The sequence below is a fragment of the Thunnus thynnus genome, chromosome 16 (genome assembly GCF_963924715.1).
Source record: "Thunnus thynnus chromosome 16, fThuThy2.1, whole genome shotgun sequence".
NCBI classification, from domain to species: Eukaryota; Metazoa; Chordata; class Actinopteri; order Scombriformes; family Scombridae; genus Thunnus; species Thunnus thynnus.
This window is the reverse complement of record NC_089532.1, coordinates 18,284,404-18,306,322: the sequence shown is the minus strand read 5'-3', so window position 1 is coordinate 18,306,322 and position 21,919 is coordinate 18,284,404. Positions and strand designations below refer to the sequence as shown.

Below are 21,919 nucleotides of genomic sequence, written 5' to 3'. Positions count from 1 at the left end.
GCAGAGGATTATATTTAGCTGCTCCACAGCGATGTCACTGTAGTCTTTATAAAGCCATGAGCTCACTCCACTACGACAACATGAGCCCCATGCTCCAGCGGCACCACAAGATAGCGCTGGCCAAAAAGCAGATCACATCTATTGATCCCCCCCTCCCGCTCCTTCCTGTTCTGGAGATGCTGCTGGCAGGAAAGAGAGGGCCTCTTGTGATACAGGCGCTGCTGTTTGTCTGACGTAAACTGTCTGGGCCGCACTGGGCAGATCTAGTTCTTATAAGGGGCTGAGTTCAGAATGTTGAGGGAGGCAAATGGCTTGTGATAGAGCTACTGTCAGTGGGGGGATGTGAGAGTGTGTTCGATTGTCTAAACTTCCCATTCTAGAGAGCAAAGAGTTAACAATCTTGTATGCAGACCCAGTGGGGAAGCTCCCTGCAGAATTGGACAGCTCATCATACTGTATGTAAAAAAGAAGTTCAGTGATAAGACTACTCCGCCGTGCCGTACATTTGGGATCAAATTTCTAATTCTGCCTTTTCATTAGAAAAGATTAGTTTCCATTACATCCATTATGAGGTATGGTCATGGTATAATTTAACAACACGAATTTACAATGGCTCATCATAACTAGAAAAAGTACTTATAGTCCACTACTGGCAAAAACGACCCTTAAAAACTGTTTCTGACTATCAGTGTTTTGTGTATTAAAAGTCTCTACCAAAGCTAGTCACAAGGAAACTGGTGTAGTTACTGACATCAGAAACAATCCACTGTTGTGTGATATATTACTGATGTGCTGGTGCAAATATATTCTCTTACAATACTGGAAGATCCTTTCTTTTCTACACATGCTTCAACTTTAAAACAGTTGTGCTTTATGGCACTTTATGGCGCTAAAAAGACACAAGTTACATAGTGTTTAATCTTGTTTGTCTATAAAACTCTAATAAATACAAATAAATACAGCCTATGTTTGGTCCCTGCTTTTTGAAAATTATCACATTATGTCTCATATCATGATACTATCATTGACATATAATGACAATATCACTTCACAAGTTACCCTGCCCTGCTTAAAAAGTGTGATTTTCCTTGAATACATTTATGTGTAATACTTTAGACAGGCTACTGTAAATATCTATCGATCAATAAAGCCAGATGAAAAGATTCAAAGACTAACTTGCCAATATTAACTGACCTGTCCAGCGTAATATTGTAGGAAAAAGTCATAAAAAAATCTGTTTTATGCTACAAAAACCTTTTTAAAGTCAGGTTTTGTTTAACTGCAATAAATTATGTGGAAAGCCAGCAGATATCAATCACAGCACACTTCTCACGTACTCTCAGTGGGGTTCCTTACATAAAATAAAGAGGGGGGGATTATAAAATATGAATGATGGAAACTTGAGCAAAAATATTTAAAATATGAGTGCAGGTCATGCATTGCTGTTCACTGTCTAAAGACCTGGAACAAACCGTAAGAGAAAAGAGATCCAAAAGACTGACTAATATCATCAGAAATGTGAAGGGTATTCCTGATTGTGTTGTGTTCTCTGCAGAGTGTGTGTGTGTGTGTGTGTGTGTGTGTGTGTGTGTGTGTGTGTGTGTGTGTGTGTGTGTCACAAACAGAAAGAAATATTATTATAAAGGGTTAAGGCTATTTAACAAAGTCCAGTGTAAATCACAGGTTTAGACACAGTGACTGTGCGTACAGGGGGACGGAGGCATAGAGCCATGCATGAAATTACTTCATTAATCTTCTTCTGATAGGCCGTCCTTGTTTAGGAGGGAACTCTACCTGCTTAAAACAAAGAGCCTGTCCTGCCTCCACCATAAATTATCCTCTTCATCAGAAGAAGAGCCAAATACAAACAGACAAACACACATGCAAGCACACGCACACATACACAAATATACAAGGCAAAATTAACAGGCCAAAATTAGCAGGTTTATCAGATGTCCACGATAATTTAAACACAATCAGGTGTGTAAATGTTTGTACAGGCTCAATGTTTGTGTGTAATCATGGCACATAGGTAAGATTAAAATAACAAGCATAATACAGCCTGCTAATCATCTTAAAAATTTAACTGAATTTCTCACATTTAAAATTTTTGTAGCACACAATTTAAATACCTCCAAAATGAATTGATGTTGCTCAAAACACCATTGCTATGACTGTCTGCCACAGTGGCAGACAGTCATAGCAATAGCCTCTAGCTTTTTACAGGCTCATCTCTACCAGCTGCCACACATTTCCCATAAATAGTGCTGGTAATAAAAAGGCGGGTGGGCTTAACTGATTTATATGGTAGTGTCCACCACCACACCATTCAGGAATAATTAAACTTTGGGGATATTTCCTGAATTAATGTGTCTCCTTCAGGGGGCAATCTAAACATACATTTCAGCGTGCACCATGTCTGGTGTCACTGGACGTACTGGGAGGGAGGGACTCTCCAAGTGGCAGGTTCAACAACCAGCCACTCAATGTATTCATTCGATTGCACTTAGCGCTGTAGGGGTGGTCTCATAAGGAGCATTTTAACGCGAACGTGTTTTGTGACCAACAAGCAAATACACACAGAAGCACACAGTCGTATAATTTGAAGGCAGACAAGCAAGCAAGCAAGCAACGCACGCCAAGAAGCAGAGACACACTAACAAATCTGTCAGTTATCAGATGAAATGACTGTATTACAAGAGTAAAGTTGTGAAAAAGATATGCAATTAAGTTTTTATAAGACATGAGAAAAACAAAGGTAACCCCAAATGAGTGATCATTACACTATATTTGATTTCACTTTTACTATTTAAATTGCTGAACAGATATTAAGAGGTCTGGACACAAGTCAGAACAACATGGCTGATTAAAACTGCTGCAACGTCATCCTACAGAAAGCAGTTAAATAATGGGCTATCTAGACCAGGCTAAAAAGTTAAAATAATATTAAATATTATATAAGTTCTTGCATTGCAGAGCACTTCCAATTCTGTGTGCATTAGCTAGAACATTTAAAGGTGCAGTGTGTAGAATTTAGTGGCATTTAGCGGAACGGACTTGGCAGAAATGGAATATAATATTCATAAGCATGCTTTAATTAGTGTATAATCACCATAAAATAAGAATCGTGTTTTCATTACCTTAGAATGAACCCTTTATATCTACACAGGGAGCGGGTTCTCTGCCACGGAACCCGCCATGTTGCACCGCCATGTTTCTACAGTAGCCCAGAACAGACAAACCAATAACTGGCTCTAGAGAGGGTCTTTTGCGCTTTTGCAGCCACCATAGGTTCTCCTACACACTTGGAAGGGGAGGGGCAGGGGGGTATTCATTTGGTTGCAATCTGCAACCTCACCGCTAGATGCCACTACATTCTACACACTGGTCCTTTAAATGATGTAGCATTATTTATTGAATATATTTTCTTATTGCCAAACATTTGTTAATTATGTCATATTTTTCAGACAGGTAGTGTGCAGTGTTTTTAGTGTTTCTGTTACTTGAAATGCAACATTTCTGTTACTTCTGTAATAATGGCAATGCATATTTGACATGGGTCAAGAGACACAAATACGTCAATAGAAATTCCTGTTCACCACAGTGAAACTAGGCCTATGGTGGCTGGCTTTATGCACACACTGCCATGTTAATGGCTGGTTATTGGTCACATCTACTTCCCTTGGGCAAATCGGGGATGAGTGATAGTAGTACTCTCTCTCGAAGACACACCCATAACACTGCTATGTGTGCACGTTGCATCAGTCTTTTTAATTTAACAGTTTCAACATTTCATGATGCTATGCCACACAGTTTTCCTTCAAACTATGGACTGTGTGTTTGGATATATGAGCCTGAAACATTTTATCACAGCTTTCCAAAGAGTGATGAGAAAAAAAGTGCTTTGTCTAAAAGCTGTAATGGGTGCAAGGACCCCCGGCCATGTAGAGAAGACTTGGTGAAGCTGTCAGTGGGAATCAGAGCTGCTACTGTGACGGACGGTTTCAATATTGATTTCATAAATAAACAAAGCTAACCATCGATCCTAATGTTATTTTGCATTTCAATTACTGCTCCGAAACATAACCTTCAAACAACTGGCCGCTCAATACCAATAGCCTTCACTGATAAACACCCATAAAGTTACCCATCTTACATCACATTTTTTTAACAAAGTGTGAATTAATGGACCTAGATTCTCTCCTCCATTACATTTAGGACAAAGTGGTTCAAAAAGTGGCAGAGTTGTCACAAATTTTTGGGAAAATTTTACACAAATACTCATGGGTACGACAGTATGAAACATTGCAAAATGAGAAAACTTTACTTTTACTGTTTTCAGTTTCATGTTTTCTTGTCACAAATTTTCCACCCTACCGCAGTATTTTGTCAAGTGTGTTACTATGTTAACAGCTCTTTGAGTTATTTTTCTGAACTTCTGTGTTCTAGATGGGGCTGTGTGTGTTTGTGAGTGTGTGTATGCGTACGTGCATGCGTGCATGTGTGTGTAAATTAAGAGGAGCCCTTCAATGTTGGAGCAACAGGAAGAAGTGCTGACGCACCGTGTCAGTGATAGCACTCTGCTGCCACAAGGGCATGAGAGCCCACGTAGGCTAGCATTATCCTTCTAGACTAATGGACCTGGTTATTTTTAAACAGATTCTCACACTGCGGTGGAGGTGTCCAAGGTTACCATGGACGAGAAATCAGGAGGGACGCGTGCGGTGATGGTTGGTGGTTTTTGTGCGGGTGGATGTTGTAAAATAGCCAAAGAGGCATCGTAGCTAATCAGAGAGAGGTGTAAAGGCCAAACATCAGATGGGGTCTTAAGAGACAGCATGTTATAATGAAAAATGTTGTCAATATTGACTAATAATATCAAAACAAAATTGCATGCTTTTCTGTCTTTCCTTTCCTCTGTTTTTCCCAATTAATTATCTGGGGGAATAAATCACCCAAGGATGGGGCAGACATGTGAATGAGGAGTTTGATGTGGCAGCTCCTTAAAAGCAAGGCTAAGCTCTAACAAGTATGAACCCAAATACCTCTGGAGCTACAGAATAGTGAACATCCAGAGAGTGTTAATATACTCTGCATCCCCATTTGGCCTGAAGAGGGACAACATGCTCCACCCTCCCCCCGCTCACCTCGAGCTGAGTGACATATTTACAGTGAAAGTAATGATACTAGATACCAGAAATGAGAGGGCTCCAGCGTGGCCAGTGGACTCAGGAATCTCTCTAATGAATTGGACAACAAAGCCCTGTTGGTACAAGGAAGAAGTATTTAGAATTGAGTGACAAATTGAATTTAAAAACATTAGGTTTTCTTTACAGAGGCACACATCCCACCACCTCCTAAAGGCCCATGGCATGGAGGAGTGTGGGAATGGGACAGGTGGGTTGGCTGGACGCTGCAGCTACACTACAGAGGCCACCAGCTCCTGGCTCATAGCGGGGTGGCCATTCTCGGCCAGGAGCCTCTTCTGGTAATGTATTCTGAAACCAAATTACCGTAAGCTGATCCCATCTGGATAGTGTCTGTGCACGGCTGCTTTGGTTACCCACCACTGCCTCTAGCCTGTGATAGCATCTCCATGAAGACAGCAAAAATCTGATTAACCCAATAACAATGAAACACTTGGTCAAAGAGCAAAGAGCTTTTAACTTAAGATACACTAATGCAATTCCCTCGCCTTGTTTTCTGAAACCTAATAAGAATCAAGCGGACGGACTCCTAGAGATGGGTGTTGCAGGCTCTAATGCAGCAAGCTGGGAATAAAGTCAAATAAATTGAAATCTAATTCATCATTGTGCTAACTCTCTTTCTGCTTCTCTAAAAAATACATTAAAAAGCTCTCATTTCATGACGGGAAATTGGATAGCCTAGTTAGTTTATCGCAGTGGCTATGCCAGGGCTTAAGGAAAGCGAGGGTGTTGATGGAACATTTAGGACCAGAAAGAAGTCACATCTCAATTCACTGCCGCTCAGGCTGCGCGTGTTTTCTAGTAAGCACAAAGGAACTTAAACTGACTATGCTCAGCCTTCCCCGACTTCTGAGTGGCGCGAACAGCCAGTGCAATACAAGATCAACAAGAAGCCCGTCAGAGTAGTACAGTAAATGGTTTGTCTCACTGCATGAGACAATAGATATTTAGACTTAAACAAGTCAAGCAAAAGCAAATAACAGGTCAACTGTGATGAGCCACATATCAGTGACAAAGAAAAAAAACATTTTGAGTAAATACATACAGTGAAGAATGCAACTTTCAGTAAAATCTATGTTATCAGAATACTTTGTAATAACTTCAACGTACTCATATTACAAAACAATGCCAGTCTGCAGAGACAGGCAGAGTGTGTCTCTCCACTCAGAGGACAAAACTCAGTTTAAATCTAATTCTCAGGCAGTGGCGATGCCCTCGGGTCAATCTACAGAGTGTATACTACAGTGATTCCACAACAGTGCTGTGCTAATTACGTGGAGCACATACGTCCCACTAATCCTCTCATCCAAGCATCACGGCGACATTCAGCCCACAGTGAGGAGCTGCAAATACCGCTGTACAATTAGCAGAAGAGAGCTACTACTGAACCAAAATTAACAGCACACTGCAATGCTGGACTGATTCCACACATAAATAGCAGATGTGAAATCAGGAAAAAAAAAGCTAAATTACTGTAATTATTTCAGACAGATTTTTAGTTTAGGAGTTAGAAAAAAAACTATTATCACATACACATTTTACTGGATTTACTTCTTAACATATCTTCAGTAAGTCACTAAAGTTATTTATACACCACACACCTGTTCATAACTCGAAAACACTCGAAAAAGTCAATTCTACTTTCACAAAAGCTCTTTTAAAAAATTAAATACCTACATATTAATCCAATATTATGAACATGGGACACACAAACTGTAATGTCTATGTTGTGTAGAGCATCATTAAATATTCATCTGTATTTTCTTTTATACTAATTCCAAATCAGTGCACACCATCACTAAAGCTCTAATAATATGTCTTAATATGTAACTTTAACTTTTTGGAAACAGAAACTAACAAATTAAGAACCATAAAAATCTATTGCACTATATTACTGAAAAGTTTTTGCATGTACAAATTTGAGAATCTGTTATTTCACATTTGATAAATTGACTGGTGACTATTAGAATATGTAGTGTAGAAATAAATAATAAATACATTTGCTTTGAATTTTGACAGATAAAGGGAAAAGTAAAATAAAATCGACTGAAAGTAAAAACACATTATGAACAAATGATTTGCAACATAAATGAAAATGTCAAATGTGTTAATGTTTAATAATGTTTCTCCTTGCAATGAATATGATTTAATATTTGTTGGAAACTGCATTTGTAGGGTAAATAATTAAAAATGAAAAAGCTCAATGCCTCCTAAAACTTAAGGATAATCATATATATACATATATTTTAAATGTATAAACAGTGGTGTGGAGTGAGGAACTGCTGGGAAACTAAATATTAATAACAGTAGTGTTGCCTTTAAATTAGGGAAACACTTTAATTCAGAGCACAGTGAAAAATATAAATACACTTGAACACCTGATGTGTTTCAGAAATACTCACTCTGTCACTGCTCAGTTACTGCTGCTTGTGTCATTTTTTATTAATGTGTATCTGAGGGAGAAGTGAATTGTAAAATCCATCATCACACATGTCTAATATATTAATATGTTTGCTATGATAACTTTTTGAATTTGCAGTGATTAAAGCACAAAGTAAATTATATCTGTGTAGAAATGAGTGAAATAAAGCAACACACACTGACAGAATTCAGCTCTTCTACTTTACACTGAATTATTTTCTGTTAGGGATTTTCAGTGACTGTACTGCTATTAAATGTAATAAATTTAAAAAATTGAATAATCTGCTTAATTATGATACCAATAAATAATGTTCAGTACATAAGAAGTTAACCTGCAAGAACAGACAAATTGGGCAAATTTTCCAGACAAAAAATGTAAATTGTCAGATTGTATCAGGGAACTGAAATGTTTTCAAATGTCTGATTTGTCTTTTACCAATCATCACTTTTTCATAAATACTATCTATAAATCTCATCTTTTTAAAATATTAACAACTGATGTAAAAAATAATCTCCCACTTGAAACAAAGCTTTACACAATCGAAATGTTTTTGATACTGTTTCTCACACATAATCGGTGACGTGTTGAGGTAAATATACATTAATATTGTACGACAATGTTTTGTTTTTTTCTACTAAAAATAAAACAACAAATAAATATTTATTTTTATTTACTTTTATTTATTTTGCATCAAATGTAAGTTATGGATGGATTTATAAAGTTTTATCAGGTAGGAGCTGTAAGCCCTGACTGTCCCAGCAGCCAGGAGCTTTTGAGACAGCAGCTTTCCTCGCGTGCCGCTGGCTGGGACAGACCTGCCAGCTCGCTGAGGTTACAGGGTCCTTTCATCCGTCTTTCTCTGGCTACAGATATTACAGTGTGTCATTTATCCCTTTCCAATTCTATGGATTCCACGTTAATCTTAACTCATTAAAATATTATTCTCATTCTCCCTGGGCGGCCCGATATAAGAACAAAGACGTCAGCAAACAACCTCCTAACCCAACTGGCCAGGTACGACGAATTCTTAAGGAAAAAAATACGCACTTTGCAGTGGGGCAAGCTAAATCAATCAGTCATGCTCTGAATGAAATTTATAAAGACTGGCATACATGATGTGCTCACACAATAAATCTACACACACATGCACACACATACACAGCTCCACCTGCCCTGTTGCTCTATACTGTCAAGTCCTGCATTATCTAAAACCCCTTAAAACAATGAACAAGAGAAAGTGCATGTTTAAGAGTGTGAGTAGGTATGAGAGGGTAGATGAAGAGAGAAGCCAGGAAAAGTACATCACTGCTAAAACAGGAAAAAGTTCAGTGCCTAGACTAGACTAGAAAGGATGATTGTGAAAGGAAAAAAAAAACAAACAAACAACAGTAGGGACAGTTTAAAGAGCAGACAAGGATAAAAAAAAAATTGAGAAAAATGAAAAACAACGAAGAAATAAAACTACATCATGACAGACGGGTTAAAAGGAAAAAGTGCAAAGAAGGAAAGAAAGAAAGGAGGTGCACCTACTGGTTATGATAGCTGAGAGGGTCTGGAAGACAAAGTTCTGAAATGTCCATCAGTCCAGTTTTAGCATTCCAGGAATGAGAGGAAGAGGAAAGAGAAAACAATTGAGACCCGCTTCTTCCCCAAATGATAGCACAGCACCCTCAGAGACAACACTGCCGAAAAAGCCCCTCCAGCACCGCTTCCCCCAGCCTGCACAGGTATGTTGGACTCTGATGGATTGAGTGGGCGCGCGCGTGTGTGTGAGCATGTGTGTTGTGTATGTGTGTGTGTGTTTATGTATGTATGTGTCGGAGAGAGAGAGTAAGAATGTGTGTCTGAGTGTATGTAAGTGAGTGTGTGTGCGTATGACAGAGAGAGAGAGAGAGAGAGAGAGAGTGAGAGAGGCAGAGTGAAGGGGGGAGGGACAGATAGACAGAGAGGTAAAGGGGGGTGAGAGAGAGAGAGAGAGAGAGAGAGAGAGAGAAGCGCAGGCAGCAGCGGGATGAGCGCTAAGATGGAGAGAGCATGAGAGCGCGAGCGAGAGGAATGACTCTTTCCATGGGCAGGATAGGGCTCTTTAAGACTCAAGGGCTTGATGAATATGGAACAGCTGCTGTTGGCTGGCTCCGAGGGGCAGGACTTAAAGCGACAGAGGGGCCGGCGGAGCACCAGGGAGGAGGGATCCAAACGCTCGCTCACACACACTGCCATGCACAGATACAACACACATGGCTCACACGCACACAGACAAAACAACCTATCACATGAACAACAGAGATTCAACTATGAGAACAGTCAAAGTTTCCATCTCAATTAAATAAAAACTTTGGATGCCAAAAAAACCCAAATTCAAGCATATATGAAGATGATAAATACAAGTATGGGATTGTCAGTATCAGTGTATGCAGTTAGCATTTGTGAATTAATTTAAAATAGCTTGTTTAACTGTATTGACTTGTAGAAAATGCAATATATATTTATTGATAAAAGCAAATTATCTTTAAATTTTGTAATTTACATTTTATGAATTTGTAGAGAAAAGCCTTTTATGCATGCATTAATGTACATCGCACTGATATCAAACAAAGCCAAAGCAATATTACTTCACACAACAACACAGAACTTTACCAAGCAGCTGACATCTCAAAACTTTACAATGATGATGAAAAAACTTACTGTAATCTACCATATGCATTTTTAAGATATCAAAATGTCACCTGTACTGTTATATAGCACATAATAAAGTCTGACACCATCCTAAGCCGCACTATAGAAGCTACACCAAGCAGTCGAGTGCATCTGTAGCACTTCACTTTCGAAAAGCAATAGCTTTCAAACCACTAAGGACAGTAAATGTATTTATTGAGCTGTGTCGCTAGCTCCATTTGCGGGTGTTACATGTGAGAGACCATTGTGAGCCTTTCACCACCTGTGAGAGATGATCTCAAGCCATAACTCATATTCTGGAAGCCCATCAGCTTCTAAAGCAGCGGAAAATCCAGCTCTGTCTTCTCTAACCCCAGCTTTAGAACCGCCTGTGTTTCACTGTTGATCAAGCTCAGTAAGAATGCCGAGAATGCAGATACCATTTCACAGTCAGTGAGGGTCTCCATGTTACTGTATCGCCACATTATAAGAACAGAGCTTACCATGGCATCTTATTGGAGAAATGAGCGGTCCGACAATGGCCGACACTTGGCTGAGTCAAGCAGAAAGAAACAGCAGCTTGCCCACTTCTCTGAAATTCTACTTGAGCAAAATAACTCACAAGGTGCCTCACAACGGTCTTCAGCTACTTCAGCCAAAGTAAAAAAAAATAAAGAGTGAGTGAGGAGGAGTCAAGATGTACCAGCAGATTCATGCAAAAAGGTGTGTTGGGTCGCTCTGCTGCTCTCTGGTTTTCTCTGCTGAACAGGAACAGTATAACCCCCGGAGAGGAATCCAGTTCCATTCATCGGCTCACGTTTCTATAATCAATGCAAAAACATCACGCAATCCCTATTGATCATCACAGGCCTATTGATGTGCAGCAATAGTGCCTCCACAGTGGCACAGATTACACAGCATCTGGTCTCTTTTTTGTGACAAAAACAAATGACTAAATAAATGAAATCCAATTAAGATTGATGCCAAATCAAACACCTGTCACTTTAATTCTTTAAAGAGGAGTAAAATCACTATCAAACACAGTTCTCAGACTTTAATAAGACACTGCACTAAATATGGGGATGAAGAAAAAATAACACACATCTGTAAAGCTCAAACAAAACACAAAGTGCATTGTAACATTAAATCCTACTAAATGTCCCACTAATTTTTTTTTATCATATTAGTGATTAGAATTGTAGCATCATTTCATATTTAAATTTTGCAATATATTCAAGCTGTAACAAATACACTAGAAGAATAATTCAGCCAAACTGTCAAAAAATCCCTTATTATGAGTCAAATCACTGTGCAAAAACAAACACAACACACAGTCTAGTAGTAGTAACAGTGGATCCTGCATGGTTTAAGTCAAGAGACCTGGTTACAACCAATAGAGACTCACAAGAGGTGGTACTCTCTCATGACAGACTCCGCTCTTATCCTGGTATCTAACCTGTGTACTGATGACTGCCTCCGTTTGATAAATCACATTTCTGCATATTTCACTTTGGCCTCCCAAGGCTTTTCGACTGACACCATACAGACTTTTGTCACGCAGTGTGAGCTATGAAATCCCTGCTGCTGCTGCTACTGCTGCTATCGTTGCTTCTTATCAGCTCTGTTATGAAAAAAATCACACCGTGTGACAGCTGATTTGACAGGAAGGGATCTGATACAAGTAAAGAATAGAGCTGCACTAGGCAAACACTCGATCACACGTGGCATGACAAAGTTAGTGCAGTATTACAACCAGGAGAAGAACAGTGTTGATTATCTAATCTGTTGCTGATGTTATAACTTTTTTTTTTTTAATTTAAGATTTGTGTTGCTTTTGTGGGATCACACATATCATAAAAGCATATATTCTGCCTGTAGGCTACACTTGACATTTGTACCAGTGTGTGTGTCTGTTTGTTTACATATGTGTAGATGGTTAATTAAGAAAACATATGGTTAATTAACTTGTCAAAACAAGAAAACAAGCTGTCTGGTCACTGAAAATGACTGGAACACTATTTTGTTTGAAACACTGATAATAATACATAGTGTCATAAAATAATAACTTTTTTTCATACAGAAGTTTCTAAAAGTGTACAGTGCTCAAGCTAAACTATTACTAAGGAAGTTGAGACATAAAGCCTCCACTTACTGATGTTTTAATAAAGATAATGTTTAATGTTTAATCAAGCTTCTAATTGACAAGTCAATTTTATACAAAATGTCAGTACAGTCTGATGATGTAAACAAGTTTGGCCTGAGAGGGAATAAAACCTCTTTAACTTAGCATCTTTAAAACTACACTTTTGTAAGGAACTAACATAAAAAATCAGCTTTACTTTATGCTGTTTATTTAACAATTTTACCTCCAAATTTCTCTAACAATAAACAGGCAGCTAGGCCTTATTAAGTCGCTAAATTTAACCTTTTTCATGCGTACAGTAATGGTCAAATCGATGGCGTAATTCAGTCAAAATTCCCAAAGGAAAAGGCTACAACACTGGTCCACGTGCACAGTGCATGCCTCAATTAGAGCTCAACCGCGTGCACACTGATGTAATTTACAGTAGCTACAGGTAAGCTACATTTAAAACAGGCTACATTTTTAAAAATCTCTTCATAATACACAAAGTACACAACGTATAAAAAAAAAGAAAATAATGTGCCTCGAATGTGCAGCTGGAAGATAAAGTGAGGTTACTAATGTGTCGTGTACCTGACTCGGACAAGTCATGTCACATCCCCGGGTAGGCACAGCGCACTGTGGAGGTGGTGGTGTCTCCAGGTTGTAGTGGTGGCTCTGTGTTTCTGAGCGCGCGGACACCGCAGCCACACTATCAACTCCTCCTCCGGCGCGCGCCCTGTGGCTAAAGCAAACACCTCCACCGGCAGCAGGACCCGGGTGAGCGAGGTCAAATGTGATTCAAGAGAAAAAAAATATCTGTTAGGAGGGAAAAAAACAAGTTAAAAATGTAACCGTTCCGCCAGCCCGTCTTATTTACTTTAACGCCCACCTTTTTGATAGTGTAAAAAGAAAATAATAACACTGAAAATTGAGCTTATTTTTTAAATGTTCGACTGTTATTATTTTTGCTTTACTGCTCCGTGAATTCCTATTAGCGGCCCAACTGGTGAGTTAGCTCATGTCCGTTTTGACTGCTTACATGTGTCTGTGCAGCTGTGTGAAGTCTTCCGTCAGGGGCTGTATGTGATTTGGATTATTTTGCCCCTCTACTCAGCACAGCGGGTGTGATGGTGGGCACATTTTCACCTGAGAAAACGGCAGGTGACAGCAGCAGACGTGCAAAGGCTGAAAACCATGGCAGTCGGTCGGTTTCCACTGTTGATGAATAAATAACAGGACAATAGAGATCACAGTCGCTGTATCATGTAACCCAGACGTTCACAAACTTAACAAACTCCATTTAATTTGATTTTTAGGGCTATCTTCGTGTTTTTTTCCTTAGAATATGTGATTTTATATGTAGTTGATAGTTTACTGTTGGTGGGATTCATAAAGCCTACTAAAATAATAAACTATAATCATTGCATGTGTTAATTTCATAATGGTGCAATTCAGCTTGTTTGTGGACCATGAAGTACCCCCACACATGAACCCTAGTGGTCCTCAGGCCCTATTTTGGGGTCCATTCTCAACATCAAGGCAACACATCACATATTCCAGAAAACATCAATATGTAAACACAATTTAAAAAATACATTATCTCAGCAATACAAGTAAGTCTACAACTTCTGTAACCTAATTCATGTAGTAAATGTAATTAAAAAAAGAAAACAATTTGTTCATCTATTTTCTGCTCCGTCTTGTCTTCTGAAAGGTTTTCTTCCACACATCTTACATTGTCCATCATTGACTGACTGCCTCAGCTGTGGACCAGAGCATAAAGCCAGCTGACAGCAGTAACCAACTCTATCATCTCCACTAGAGGGAGGGCTATCTCACAACAAGGCCACCAAGGAGCTGCAGCAGAGGTAACCTTTATTTATTTATTTATCCCCCCCCCCCTCCCTCAACCCCCCCAGTGATAGTGTAATTCATAAACTGAATGAATGACAGTCAGGACAGTGCCAACAACCAGGCACACAATGGAGACTCGACTGCATTTACTTCTGAGTACTAAAACCTATCCATTACAAACATGTAATTATTGTCCTTAATAGATTAATTCATGCTGAAAGATAGAAATGAGTTCCAGGCTATTGATGTAATCATTTCACTGAGGAAATTAAGTGACATTAAAAGAATGATATTGTCACCGCGAAAGTATCATTGATTCTTTTCGAATGCAATTAACTGTATTTGAAAATGGGACCTGCACATTGAGCTGCACTAGGAGCACTGAGGATCACTTCATTTGTGAGAGATATAAAGACCAAATTATCCCATCAAAGAGAAAATCTATAAATGTAATGGCACAGCACTTCAGCACTAAGGAATGACAACAGCGGTCCTGTTCAGTTCACTCTGTTAGGTGTATTAACTACCAGTGAGCAGCTCTCAGCAACCCACAGACAGATTATCTAGACTGTGAACTAAAGGAGGATATCACTCAATATAAGAATTTTTTATCAGCTAACATAAACAATCCTCCTAAAAGTAGAATCCAAGAGATATAAAACTTTATATGTAATGTAATCAGGATATTTCCAGGAGCCGAATCACTGCTAATAAAGAGAAGAGAATTTGTAGAATCAGCTTCTCCTGTTTTTTTTTCTTTATGTAGTTCAAATAATTGATTAGTCCATCAAAAAAATATATAACTGGCAACTATTTTGGTGATTGATTAATCATTTAAATAATATTTCAAGCCAAAACACCAAATAAAATGATACCTTTCTTTGTTTTATATCATTCTGAACCGGATATCTTTTGGTTTTGGATCACTGGTCGGACAAAATAGGCTTTTGAGGATGTCACCTTGGGATTCAGTAAAATTTTGACGGATATTCACCGTTTCACTGTTTTCTGAGATTTTATAGACTAAACATCTGGTTGATGAATTGAGAAAATAATCCTCAGATTATTTTATTCCTCAGATTATGTGCTGGTGTACACTCAGTTGTCTGTTAATGCAATATGATCCACAAAACAAATCATATGTTTGAGTATTGAAATCAACTGTTTATCCCCTTTAAATATAACTTCATGGGGGTTTCTTGTGCTTTCTGAATCCCCAAACAAATTATGATATTGGCTGCCATCACTGTGGACTACAATATTTGAGCACAGTATTCTCTGCAGCTTGCTGTGATTGCTTGATGCTTAAATGATATGTGCACTAAAAATACATTTTTGACACAAGTCAAGTCCAAGCACTTCTTTAAGAACCCTACATGTAGCATATTTCCAACCTTTCCTAAACTCAGTGTTTCTGCTAATACCAGTTCAGCATGTGTTGTTTTGTTGACTTTCCACATGTTATGTGGAGAGTTTTGATGGATTCCACCAAAAAGCATGCTTGTGCAGCAGTTGCTGGTCCACACAGCTCCCTAACTCAATTACAGTGTTGGTAATCCACTGAAAAGAAATTCAGTGAAGAGGCAGAGAGAGAAAAAACATGAAAGATATCAGGCACAACCACTGATATGATGTCCAGTCATCAGAGGAATCAGGCATCAATCTCCAGTCCTGGTCAAAAATGCTGCATAATTCAAACCCAAACATTTTTCTTTGCGTGATTAAAACCAAATCAGAGGGCCTGAAACCTCTCTCCCTCCACCTGCTGTCAGCCACCCTCCATCCCAGCCTAGCCTAAATTTCATTTAGGAGACATCTTACTCCCTTTCCCCCTCTCTCATGCTCTCTACATCGCTGTCTCTCCTCTCTCTTTGAATTCAGTGCGCTGTAGCCCTTAGATTTACTTGCTTAACAAATATGGACAGGGGGCTTAAGTGGTTTTTGAAATCTTCGAATGGACTTTGGAGTGCCTGTGCTGTGCTGGGTGACAACAGTCTCTCTATCTCTCTCCCTCCCTCTACCACATACGTGTGTGTGATTGTGTGTGCTTGTTCGTCTGTTTCTGTTTTTGTCCATATGTGTGTATGTGCTTGTTTGTCTGTTTCTGTTTTTGTCCATATGCTATGTGCATGTGTGTGTGTGTGCGTGCACGTGCATGTATATGGCTTCCCCATACTCTCCCAGACTCCCTGGCTGGGAGATGGCAGCGCTGGGTGGAGCGGCAGTCTGGAAATGAGATAAGGATGTCTGATTCATAGGATCTGACAGGAAATCTATACTCTGCAATGTTTATAATCCAGCCATTACTACACAGCCAAATGAAAGAACAATAATCCAATCATTTACTCCATATTTACCTGAGGCAGATTCTCGGCTTTAAAGGCAAAGTGCATTGCACAGTGACGGAGGCTGTAAAACGGCTGATACGGGTGAGGGTGGCGGTGTCGTGGGGTGGGGGGGGGTTGGACAGTGTCTAGCTCACAGAGAGGGGGACATCGAGGAGGAGGATGGACTGTTCTCTGGGGAGATGTGTGTCTACAGGAGACCAGATGTTTCACCTGTGTGTGCTCTGCAGGGTTAAAGGTCACTCATTACTCATCATTAAGATCCCGTTGATTTATGAGTAAATTGGAGAAAAAGTGAGGAACTAAGGTTTATGAAACATGGGGTTAAGGGTTTTAGAGCTCTAAAATTATCCCTGAATGCGAGACAAGAAAAAATCCTCACCACACATGCACTGTAGTGTTAGCAAAATGCTTCTACTATTACAAAGACTAATACAGTTTAAAGGAGAGGTGTAATATGGCTCGCTCACACTGATCCTGTGTCATCTATAACAGAGGAGTCCATAGAGGCAACGTCTCTCCATAAGCATGGAGGAATTCTCTGGGTGGGGGTTTACTTATCATAGAGTCTTTCATGGACAGTATGAGCTGCTCTTCATTGTGTACGAGGGGGGAGGTTTATCTTATTTGGAAAAGTGAAGGGGGCCTGCCCTTATCTGTCAATAAACAGTAATTAGATTTTGTGGCCGATAGCGTCGATTGGTTTCTAATCTAGCTGTCGCCCTAGACGTGTGTAATTAAAATCCTGATTGATAAAGGGGCAGAAGCCCGCCCACACCACCACTTTACCAGACCCTACCCCGACCCCTTCAAAACACAAACAAGAGAGAGATATGAAAGAAGGCCTGGGGAGAAAACTGCACTTCTTATTGATCAGTTCTATCTGCCTTCCTATCAATGCCCTTTTCCCACAATGGAGGGGCTAGTACAAAGGTTTCCCACGTAAAACTTCATAGCTAATCTTCATCTGGCAGATTTTATCCTCCCTTAAAAATAAAACCAAAACAACAAACATTTTACCTTTAAACACTCAGTAGGTAAAATAGGAAAACTAAGATTTGCATGTGCATGCATGTTTGTGTGAAATTCCCAGTCTAAAATAAATTAAAACATGCTCACCACTAATGAGGGAAAGCTTACTGTGATTGTACTGCAATCAAGGAAAAACACCCCTTAGGTGATAAAGAGATGAAAAAGGAACAATGCATTTATTCTATTAAACTAATGGGCATGTGAACACAAGAATAAGGTCCCAACAAACATACATGCACACACACACTAACAGGTGAATGTCAAATATGCATCACACATTAGACAAATAATGTAGTACCTTCAAGTCAGAGGACTCCCACAGAGAATAGCCGAGCTGAAAGATGTTCAAAAACACTGCCTCCAGACTTCATCATCAGGGTCCGTGCAGACAGAGGAGCCAGGAAGAAGGGCTATGCGCTGTGTAAGTTCTGGAGAAAAAGGGACAGTGAAGTGAAAATAGTAAGAGAGGAGAGCAGGACAGAGAAAACGCATCAGGCAAAGAGACTTCCAGCCAAGTGAGCTTGCACATTTAGCTGCTTCAGCCAGCAAACATCTCCAAATATGATCCAAATCTCAGAATGGCACCATGAAGTTGTGAGAGGCAGATAATCTGTTTTATAGAGTCAAATTTTACCTGGTTGTCTGCAGGATTTTTTAAGCTCTGTAAACTGGGAGCGAGCGCAGACTGCAGGCCTGTGACCTTTCCTGTCTGACACTGGTCACCTGCTGTCACGTGTGAGGGCTGACCCACAGCAGTGAATGATGGCTGCATACTCTGTTTCACCCCCCTCTGTGACACATACGCACTGAAAAACACACACACACACACACACATACAGTACCCACAGTGGAGCGGATAAACCAGCTTTCACTCAGCACCAAACCAATGCTCCTACAACATCAAGAACATAATAAATCACAAATTAGAAGTGTGAGAGTGTGTGTATTTCGAAGGGGGTGGGGATTCAAGAAAGCACTGGTCCAGTGCTTAATTTGATTCTTAATGGGAGGCAAAATTTCCAAAGGAAAACTTTCATTGGGCACAAAATGACTTTCCTTAGTTTTCACTTTCTTTCACTGAGAGAGAGATTGAGATTGATAAATGCTGGCAGTGCAGTGCCAGCCCATGCATGGTGTACCTCATTTAACTGATTTCTGTAATTTCCTCACTAAACAGTGATTAATAAATGGTTACCTGAACAAATGAAAAATAGACTATTGAATAAATATTGCTGAAAAAGCCTTTTAACTTCTAAACCACAAATCAAATGCATTACTTGTCTTGTAAACATCTTTTATGGAAGATTGAGAGTTGAGAGTTAGGGCTTTATAATGCCTTATAGGGCACCACGAGCACTTCAGACGTATATCAAGGGTGTTATTATTCAGAATAGCACACAACACAGGCATAATCAATACAAACAGTATGTATTTTCCATTTTGGCCATGTTTTGGAGTTGTAAAATGGTTTTGTAATTATAATTGTTTAATCTTAAAAAAGGGAAAATTCTGGATATGTGCATTATTAGGATTGTTTAGTCATTTTAATGTGTATATTCACATCATTTCACTTCACTTTAGCGGCCACATGATCAGATTCAGTGGACTTTGTTTTCAGTACAGCATGGTAAAATGCTCAGTGCACAATGTCAGCACTATAACAGCTCAGTGTACACAGCATAACAACATAAATTTGTTTCAAAATTCTGATATATGTGTCTTATTTGAGCATACCTTACACAATGCATATTGCAAGAGAAGGAAGAACTGAAGCATTTGAAAAATAAGTCTTGTAGTCATGCTTGGGCTGTGTGTATTGTGCGCTTAGTCACATGTTTAGGTCTGGTCTTAGTTACCTATCCTCTCCTTTCCATCCAAAATACTACATGAGACTACAGAGGATGAACAATAAAAGCAAAATCTGCACAAAATAACATTCTCTAATACAGTAGCCCTAGCAACAAATGCTATTTTAGTGAAACTTCACTGTCTTCAGACCGTGTGAGAGAGACATTAATGTACCTCTGGTACAGCACAACTTCATCATAAGTTAGGGCCTCAAAAGCTATAGAGTTGAATCTACACCTTTCTGATAGTCTCTGCAACAACTGACCATTACAAACTACACAGAAGTAGTATTAGCTATAGAGCTATTGTATTGGATTGCATTCTGTTGTACAGTTGCTATTGTTGTAATGGTATACAATTACCTGTACACAATCTCTAATTAAAGCTGGAGTCCAGAACTTTTGTCACCCCCATCTGGCAGTGAGACTAATTACAAAAACATTGTTGACGTGCTTATGTCATAAGCTCAGCAATAGCCTTTACAGTCGCTACTGTTGCAGCTGTAAAACTGTTGATAAACTGTGTCGAGCGTCACACAACCCCTGCAAAATGACTGGTTTCACTATCAGAATTTGACCCATTCGGTCCGATAACATTTTGAAAGTCTAGAAGAGCTACATGATTAAATTATTTTATCCGCCATTCAAGTTAGCAGAGAGCTAACCAGAAGTTAGCCGCTCGGCCAGCAGAAGTCTCTAGTGCGTATGCTTTCCCATATAGCATGCGCAATATGCATTCATCCCGTCAGCACGGTAATGTCAAACCCAACAACAGATTAAAAACTTCATATACTGTAAAACACAGAGAGATTTACCTGGTGGTGATAGGCTTAATCAGCATTGTGGGAACTCATTTAGCAAGGGCTTGAATGTAACGGATGTTCATTTATATGTTAAAGTCCTGCACTACAGGTTAAAGCATATACATTAAATATAAATATCAACATTCATAATATTTTTTAAAATATTTTTATCAAGATGTAAAATATAATTGACTTGTTATATCATATAAAGCATTAGCCTACAGTAAATTGATACCCTTGAAAAACTTAAAAGGAAAGCTCCCGGATATGTAAGACCTTGTCTTCTTTAGTGAGTAAATGTGATTTGAGATCAGATTCTCCTTTAGATTCTTCTTAAGAATGTCTTCTCTCCTGATAATAAGGCCAGCTCCCCCTGTGGTGCCACAACAGTGAAGTGACCTTGTCACCAGGGTGCCATGTGTCACAGTGGGGGGACCCAGTGGGAGAGGATGGGGTGAACAGATCATCTCCCTGCATGCCTGGTACCAGTGCCCTACCCTTCCTGCTCCCACCACAGGCCCAGCACCAGAGAGGCCGGTGCAGGGAGAGGAGCAGCTCCAGGCTCTGGAGAACATGACTCCAATTAAGCTGTGGAAGCCTGGCTCACGCTCCAGTGCCTCAGCCCAGTTGTCCTAGACAGCGAGACACAGCCAACCCAGGGAAATGAACTCTGCCAGCATAGTCAAGATAGTCACTGAGAGAGTTAGATTCTGCTTTACAAACAATTTTTAGGAGATAATGACAAGGATCCATCAAGAAACTGCACAATGAAACTGAACATGAAATCACAATGATGATTATTACAGTTTTGATAAAACGTCAAATAATTTAAAAATTAAACCAAAAACCACAAGGAAAGAGCAACAGAGATGATAGCTTGTTTTCTGTTTTGAGAGCCCCAGAGAAAAAATGCAGAGTTAAGCACACAGTAATAGATGAGAGCGATTGAGAGGCCTCGTTTTCCCCTGTGATTAAAAATGTATGTTGCCACACGCAGCCTTTGGTGTGGAACTCTCCTGGAAAAGGAGCTGGTTAATATTCAGGCCCATGTCTGGCTAATGTCTTAAAGTGATAAATAGGAGGGGGTTGCTGCCGTTTGATTGTTCTTCACAGGCAGTCTGGGAGCAGCAGCACAGGGGGATTTAAGGTGGAGGAATCCTCTCAAAGCTCCTCATTCATTCACTCTCAGACGCCCCATCATTAATTGGGCCTGTCGACATGACTCCTCTGTACCCAGGGCCACTGGCAGCTACCATGGTGGATGAGCTTTTTAAGACAGTTCAAAAGAGTCCTTGCCTCATGAAAGGCATTCAAATTACATGAAATTGCATTCATGTCAAGCCTTGCAGGCATATTCATACAGTACACTGGCATAATGTCTTGTTTCGTGCCATGCATATCTGTGTGACTATATAATCGTCCCCTTGGGAGCAAATCACACTATAAAGAGTATGTTTTTCAAACTATTAATATATAATGTTTCATTTTTCAAATTACTATATATATACTTACAGTAAATACAGTGCTTAATGGTGTCAAGGAAATACAGTTTACTTTACTGTAATGTAAATATAGCAATCTAGCAATTAAATACACCCAATGAATACCTGACTATAATGGAAGATAATA

At 39.5% G+C, this 21,919-nt stretch overlaps 1 protein-coding gene and 1 long non-coding RNA gene across 9 annotated transcripts in view; one reads left to right on the top strand and one right to left on the bottom strand.

Annotated features, from left to right (window-relative positions):
* esrrb (estrogen-related receptor beta) overlaps window positions 1–13,160 on the bottom strand; it is a 47,825-nt gene extending 34,665 nt beyond the window's left edge. The window contains exons 1-2 of one of the 7 annotated variants that reach the window (XM_067613824.1): window positions 13,001–13,089; window positions 5,195–5,263 (exon numbers count right to left, since the gene is read on the bottom strand). Coding sequence is in view for 3 of the 7 variants with exons in the window: in XM_067613821.1 (XP_067469922.1) it covers window positions 5,195–5,263; window positions 9,160–9,209 (119 nt within the window). In the remaining 4 variants the exon portion in view is untranslated. Of the gene's footprint in view, window positions 1–5,194; window positions 5,264–9,159; window positions 9,657–10,987; window positions 11,106–13,000 lie in introns of those variants that run through there. The other 6 variants (XM_067613828.1, XM_067613826.1, XM_067613821.1 and 3 more) reach the window with 6 other exon arrangements.
* Window positions 13,161–13,311: 151 nt separating this feature from the next.
* LOC137199495 (uncharacterized) lies at window positions 13,312–21,673 on the top strand. Of its 2 annotated transcripts, none has more exons than XR_010931796.1 (4): window positions 13,312–13,415; window positions 13,524–13,613; window positions 14,124–14,277; window positions 20,653–21,673. It is a non-coding gene; the product is annotated as an uncharacterized lncRNA (long non-coding RNA). The 2 variants fall into 2 exon arrangements; XR_010931795.1 differs by having other exon boundaries at window positions 13,524–14,022.
* Window positions 21,674–21,919: the final 246 nt, after the last annotated feature.